General features: G+C 46.7%; 1 protein-coding gene across 1 annotated transcript in view; it reads left to right on the top strand.

Moving 5' to 3' along the window:
- tenm2a (teneurin transmembrane protein 2a) overlaps window positions 1–7,500 on the top strand; it is a gene marked incomplete at its 5' end in the record, with an annotated part of 171,152 nt that overhangs the window by 16,736 nt on the left and 146,916 nt on the right. Inside the window, one exon of the mRNA XM_079744903.1 lies at window positions 1–21. This exon is cut by the window's left edge and continues 282 nt beyond it. Coding sequence (XP_079601029.1) covers window positions 1–21 — 21 coding nt within the window. The remainder of the gene's footprint in view (window positions 22–7,500) is intronic.

Here is a 7,500-nt window from a genome sequence, read left to right as displayed (position 1 = left end):
ACAAGTCGGACGACGAATCAGGTAGGAGTACGGGCGGCGCCCGGGGGCGAGACTCGTGTCTGTTCGCTGATGAGGCCCTTTTGCACTTCTGGGGCTTCTTCTCCGATTGGCTAACATTTCCAAATGAAATGACCCCCCAACCCCAAACGCTATTAGGTAGTGTTTTTCATTTTCTTCTGCTTATTTATTTTGGGTTCAGCGAACAGCGGAAGCTTTGCTCCGCTCGGGTGGGGGGGAGACTTCCGTTGTGGTTCTTTTTTCGGGGGTCCAACTAGAATCACATTAAATTAAGCCGCAGGACCCGACGGAATCAATCTTTCTGACGTGTCTGTCGTGCCAGAGAGTACCTGTGAGCCTGACAAGGCTTCAGAACATTTTCAGGGTGGATTTCGGGGGGAACAAGAAAAACACGGAATTATGCCTGACTTGTCCTTTATGATTTATAAAGATGATGTGTTTTACAAAGCAGGGGTAATGAAAGCTTTTAATCTCAAGGTGATGTGTGTGTCTGTGTGTGTGCGTGTGTGAGAGTGTGAGAGAGACAGTGAGACTGAACGAACTGCACAGGTTGTGAAGTGCCGTCCCGCAGAGGACGTAAAAAAAAATGATACACTTCCGTTTATAGGGTCTTGCGGAAGATGTGGTGTGTGACAATATATATCTTAGATAAATACGCCCTCATTGACAGTTTTAAAATCTTTGCGTTGTAGCTCAAAGCGACGTGTCAGATCCGAGGGTAACGTATTGACGTGGTCTCCTTCTGATCCGAGGAGCAATAGTTGAAACCGTCCCCCCGAGAGCCATCCATAGTTTCATCAATAGCACTTAGCCAAAGCAACTCTACCCTTTTTATACCACTTATCTGTCGAGATCCACTGATCTGTCAGTCTTCAAAAAACAATAGCAAAACTCTTTGGATATTTAGCTTTGAAAGCATTCAAAAGACTCGCTTTTTTTTGTTTTTGAGCTTTTCCGCTTTGTGTTCCCACACCGAGATGGAGTGAGAGAGATGCTAATCTCTGCTTGTTCAAGTGTGAAACTTCTCCTTTGCCGTTTTCCTTCAGTTTTTCTTCTGTGTTCTTTGCGTAGTTTTTCTTTTTTTTTTTTCTTCTATTTCTGTAAATCTTCCCATGAGTGAAAGCACACCAGGGGGAACCACCTTCCTGTGGCAACTTTGTTTATTGCTAACTTCCCCGTTCCCCTGTTAATCCTGCCTTCCTCGTAAACTGCCGTGTGAGCTTCGACAAGGTGTCGATGGAGGTTAATGAAAAGTGGATTGGAAGGAAAGGCGACGGTCTAATTAATTGAATCTCCGGCAGCCGTGCGCATGGCGGGGCCCCTGGATTTGGCGGGGGGGGGGGGGAGGCGGTGCCACGATGGAAAGGGAAGGAGGGGACTCCGCATCAGAGACGACTGCAGCTTCTGATCAACTGCTCGACACCTATTAAACACGTTGAGAAACACCTTTGCCAAGTCCCGCCTCTAATCTCGCCGCCTGATAATTGCTTTGTGGTTAATTACTAAGCTAATCTCCCGGTCGCAGATATCAGCAGAAGACGCCGCACCCGCTGTCTTGGGTTTCAGGCCCCGGTAAAAGAAAAAAAGGGGGATTTTGGTCGCCGGTGTAAAAATAAATCGGTAATCCGCCAGTGTAGGGTGACAATGTTTTTTGCCGAAGGGGATGATGTCACTGAGTGATGTTTATTGAAATCATTATCCCCCACAAGTTTTTTTTCTAGTTTCTAGTTTCCCAGACAGAAAGTTTTGACCAAGGCATTGAATGGACGAAATCAATTGGATCTAAAGTGCAAGGTTTCATATCAAAGCGGTTCAATTAAACACATCAAAGGCACAAACACACACAGACACAGACATACACACACACGCACATCGGCACACGAACACATCGGCACACGCGCACACATCGGCACACGCAGAGCCACTGCTGCGTTACAGCGAGTGAAGAGGAAGTGAAATGTGTGTCAGAAGGAGTTTTTCCTTTGCCTTTAAACAGGGAGCTCAGGGTGCATTTACATAAACACGTTTGATTCTCGGGAAAAAAAAACAAAAAAAGAGCGAGAGTGTCTGTCTGGTGGCGGCACAGTCAACCCATGGTCCCTTCATCTCCCTGAAACAAGATCCAGCACTGACAGAGAGCATCATGGGAGACTTTTTTCATTGGATGATTAACTGCTAACGAAACCTCCTCTTTTTTTCTCTTTTCAAGAGACACACTGTTGCATCAGGTTTCCAGGCAGAGGGCTTTTTACGTCACCAGACGAGACGTATGCGCTTTGACTCCTAAAAAAACAACAAAAAACAATCCTGCAGCAAATAATTTTGCAGCCTCTGCCGTTCGCCCGTTTCCACGCACCGCCCGCGCAAGGCTTCTAAAATCTACGCTTTGCATGCGATTCCTAACCCGGGCGTCCTCGCCTGTCAGGAGCGATCACATCTGAGACACACAGGTGCTTGCTGATAAAAGAAGGGAGCTGGTGCTGTGCATGTGCGCCTGATCAAGTCAATTCACCAGTCGATTACTCCCCCAAAGGGGGAACCGCTGAATGCTTACGCATCTGGCACGTGGGTTCGTGTCTGGGTGCTAAATCACACGTCCGCGCGCACGGCGGAACCGTTTAACTCGGATGAGACTTAATGACCCCGCCATTGTGTGTCACGTTTGAATGAAGCTTGTGTGTGTGTGTATCTGTCTCTGTGTGAGAGAGATGATATGCACGTGTATGTAGATTATGTGTATGCTGTACACCACATCTGCTCCTATGTATGTTGGATGCGCCCTTGTGTAAAAACTGTTTATCCGACTATTATTTGGAGTGTGTGCATGTGACTGTGTGCACATCTGCAGTAGCGCATTAATGATGGTGTGCTGAGGACAGCGAACTTCCGGGTCTATGAGTAGCAAAGTGTAGCAGTGTGTGTACACGTTAGTGTTTGTGTGTGTGTGTGTGTGTGTTTGTGTGTGCACGCGCGCAGATGTGTAATTTATGTACGTGTTTATTAGTTTGTTTGTGTGTCGGTGAACCTGAGCGTTCCCTCACATGTGTAGCGGTGTGTGTGAGCGCTGTGTGTGTGCACGCTTGTGTGTGCGTGTGTCGGCACATGTGCGCCCCTAAAAAAGAGAGGGAGCGGCGAGGGTGTCAAAGCAGCCGGAGGAGGATCTGAGCGTCTAATAATAGAGATTGACGGTGGCAGAGAGACACAAGCAGCAACATCATAAGCACATGCTAACCGAATCAAAAAAAAAGGTCTGTGATGTGCTAAAACACCGAGCAGCACGCCGCTTCGCTCTCATCCCCGCTGCGCCTCTCTTAACAAGCATCTCAGGTCTCACCTCCACCTTCCTCCTCCGCCTCCTCCTCCCCCTCATCTACCGCTCCCTTTGCCTGCTCTCTTCTCCTCCTCTTAATGTGGCTTCACGCGTGTTGTAGCTCCCCCTCTGTGAGACGGAGTCTTGTTATGCTTGTTGTCGGGTGTAGCGCACCCGCCTGATTGACAGGTGTCAGTGTCGGGGGGGGTTGGGAATCACCAGGTTTGTGTGTGTGTGCGTGTGTGTATTTGTGTGTGTGAGATGGGGAGGTGGGGTTGGGAGTTGGGGGGAGGGGTCTGTGTGTGTGTGGTTATGAAAGAGAAAGAGAGTGTGTTTGTGCACATGTGTTTGTGTTTAGGAGGTTGTGTCTGTGTGTGTCGGGGGGGGATGGAGGGAGGGGGGGTCTGTGTGTGTGTGATTGTGCGTGGAGAGAATATTTGTGTGCTTATGAAAGAGAGAGGGACTGGCCGTGTTTGTGCCCGTGCATGCGTCTGTATTTATGTTTGTGTTTATGAGGTTTTGTGTGTCTGTTTGTGTGCAGTATCTTGAGCTGTGTGAGATTTACATTTCATTGTAAAGAAAGTAATGGCCCCAGTGGTCATGAATCCTTCAGGTGACACACACACACACACGCACACACATTAACAGGCACACACACATGCACACAAACAAATACACACACAAAAACACCCCTAACAAAACGTGTAATTTTGACATATTACTCAACACAAACTTCTGGCTGACTTCTGGTGCTGCAGGTGAGAAACCAGACATCACAAACTATTTTTAAATATCGGATTCTTGCTGGGCTAAAAAGACCGTAAACTAACAGCACAAAGCATTGAGTAAAATACAAATTGAAGTGTGTGATCCATCCTCCAGATGGATACAATCTTTAGGTGAGACACCTTGTGCCATTGCTAGTCTCAACACAATTAGCAGAACCACATATAGGCTTTACATAACTCGTTTGACAAGGTGAGTGTCATGCATGCGCACATGCGTGTGTGTGTGTGTGTGTGTGTGTGTTTGTTTGTGTGGTGTTTGTTTGTGTGTGTGCAGATGTGTTTGCTTCGATCAGTGAGAGAGGGAAGTTTGTTGTGGTATTGTATTAACACTCCATGTTTTCAAGCGGGCCCAATGCAAGTCTCCTGGATTAGCATGATTCTGTCTCTGTCCGCTACACACTGCTGAAGTGGACTCTAACATACACAAACACACACACACACACACACACACACACACACACACACACACACACACACACACACACACACACACACACATACTTGCATATGGAGCGACCAACACATAAGCAGCTTTGCACAACAATACAGTTCGCACAAAGAAACCATTTGTTTTTCGCACAATACACTTTCTCAGCTGTAGCTCAAAAAAACCGACAGCTGGGTAAATAAATCCTCATTCGACAGGAATAGACCAGTGTGTGTGTGCACTTTATGAATTTTCAAAGAATAGCAGGGTGTCCATAGCCAACCTGTGTCATGAATGTAATCTCAAACACTCATTAGCATCAAGCACTATAAATGCAACATGGGAGTTTTAATGTCTGCGCTCATCAATTTTTAGGAAGGAATACGGAATGGAGAGAAGCCGTTTTTACAGCTCATCCCAAATTCCATTAAAATAAAATGACTATTACATTGACTTGGCAAATCCAGGGGAAGTTCAGTTTGCACAAACAATCCCACAGAAAAAAATCCCACGAAAAGTTGGGCATTGGGAGCAGCAATGGGAGCTTTCATTCGACCAAAGCGGGGGAAGAGATTTACTGTCGCTCTGTGCGCTGTCTCATAAAATGTCCCTCCGGAAACAGAAGCATGGGAAAAAAAAGAATAAACTGAAGAGCTTGTAAATTCGTACTGCGGTTCCCAGCGCCTGAATCCAAACTGCATTGATCAGGAGAGGGAATGATTAAAACATGCATTAGATGAAATAAGATCACCATGGACATTGATTTAAACCTGAAGCCCAGCATAGATTTTATGGTCACAATCTATGGCCCGCTGCGCCTTGTGCCCGGATGTGTGTGTGTGTGTGTGTGTGTGTGTGTGTGTGTGTGTGTGTGTGTGTGTGTGTGTGTGTGTGTGTGTGTGTGTTTTTGTGGGCTTGGGCATGCGCGTTGGCGTGCACGTGAGTCTGCGTGCTGGTGAGTGTGTGTGTGCATATTGGTGTGTGTATGTGTGTGTGTGTGGTATGTGCCTGCGTGTGGCTCGCCGCAGGTGGCCATATGCCCCTTCTATGTGCGTCACCGCTTGGCGGCTAATGGTCAGTCTCTCTCAGTGTGTCCTGCTCTCAGTAAATATCACGGCTACTTAATAAAATTGCCAAAATGAAAACCAACAGCAATTATTCTTTCATCAACAAAGCCAAGATGAACTCATAGAGTAACTTTGTACAAACCCACAGACACAAACCCAATTTCCCAGCCCTGCACACGGCTAGCCTCCGCGCTAATCACATATGCATACCGATTGGCTGATTATTTCTTCATCTTCGGTCGCTCCATCCCCGTGGCTTGATAATAAATCACAGGTTCATATTGTGACAGACGTGACAGGATGTATTAATCTCTTAATTAGAAAGTGAATAGGTAGCGCTAAAATTAGGCCGGCCTTTTCAGTCTAACCCCACCCGTGCTTGTTCGTCCGCGTGGCTGCCCTGCAATCTCGCTTTCTTTGTCTCCCTCTCTCTCCCCCTCTGGCGCTCTCTCTCTCTCTCGCTCTCTCTCACAATCTCAATGGCTCTCTCTCTCTCACAATCTCTCTTTCTCTCTCTTTTCTTCTCTTCTCTCTCTCTCTCACAATCTCTCTTTCTCTCTCTTTTCTTCTCTTCTCTCTCTCTCTCACAATCTCTCTTTCTCTCTTTTCTTCTCTTCTCTCTCTCTCACAATCTCTCTTTCTCTCTCTTTTCTTCTCTTCTCTCTTTCTCTCTCACAATCTCTATGACTCTCTCGCTCTCTCTCTACCTCACTCTTTGTAGCCCCCCCCCCCCCCCCCCCCCGGACCTCACCCCTTTCTCTCTCATTGATACAACATCTCTCTCTGATTCACACTGAATCCTTTGTCTCTAAAACGTTGTCTTGGTGTATGAAGCTTCATGTTGGCTCCGCTTAAACATCTGCAGGGTACAGTTTTTTGGAGCAGGGGTTGGGGGGATGGGCGGAACTTCATTAAAAGTCTTCTTATTACGCCTATTTAAAGTGGTGGTGGTGCATCCAAAACACATTTTGATTGTGTAATCAAATCAACCAGAGCCCCCCCCCCCCAGAGCTTCTCTGTACAGATCCACATGACATTCCTAGAAACCACCAGGGAAGATAAGCCACGTCAAAGACGCCCATGGCATTTGGAGGAGCGTTTGAACGTTGACTACATTGCAATCAAGGTAGATTAAGGGGAAACGTTTAATTATGATTTATTTCCCATCAAACGTGGGAACCTAAACGGCTATTGTACCTCGCCACACTGATAAGGGAAATAAAATAAAAAATGTTCCTCAGTTTAAATACTGTTATTCTCGTTATGTTCTCGTTGATGTTTCTCGGGAACATCGCTGCCGGTCCTATCAGCAAAGTACCCCCAAAGCCTGCGTTGATCAAAGCCACGGCAGACCGCGGCGTGAAGACGAGTGGGGTCCCACAAGGCCAGGGCTGTCCATTCAGCCGCCGTTAGTGTTCGTTTTTCCACTTTGAGTGTGTGATTGTGTGAGTGAGTTTCAACCCTGTATGTGTGCGTGTATGAGAATGTGTTGACTATGTGTGTGATTTTTTTAGTGTGTGTGTGTGTGTGTGGGGGGGTCTGTGTGTGAGCGTGTGTGTTTGGGCACGCGCATTGGGTGGGGGGCATTAGCCTCTGATTGAGTTTTCAGGGAGCAATGTAGGGTGCAAAAAGCTCGACAATGGTCTAACAGAATTAGTAGCTTGTGATGAATGGTGTGGGAGAGCAGCTCTGACAGGCTTTTGCTTTCAAAAGCACACTCACACATTACTGGATGTGAGTGTGTGTGTGTGTGTGTGTGTATGTGTGTGTTGATGTGTGAGTGTGAGTGTATGTGTGTGTATTTTATCTGTTCACTGGTTCAAGGACTTTTTTGTCCATGAAGTCAAAGCTACATCAAACTAGATTAAGAAAAGTAGTGATATGCGGCAA

The sequence above is a fragment of the Pollachius pollachius genome (assembly GCF_949987615.1).
Source record: "Pollachius pollachius genome assembly, chromosome: 10".
Taxonomy (NCBI): Eukaryota; Metazoa; Chordata; class Actinopteri; order Gadiformes; family Gadidae; genus Pollachius; species Pollachius pollachius.
The sequence above is the reverse complement of the archived record's forward strand: the minus strand, read 5'-3'. Positions and strand labels throughout refer to the sequence as shown.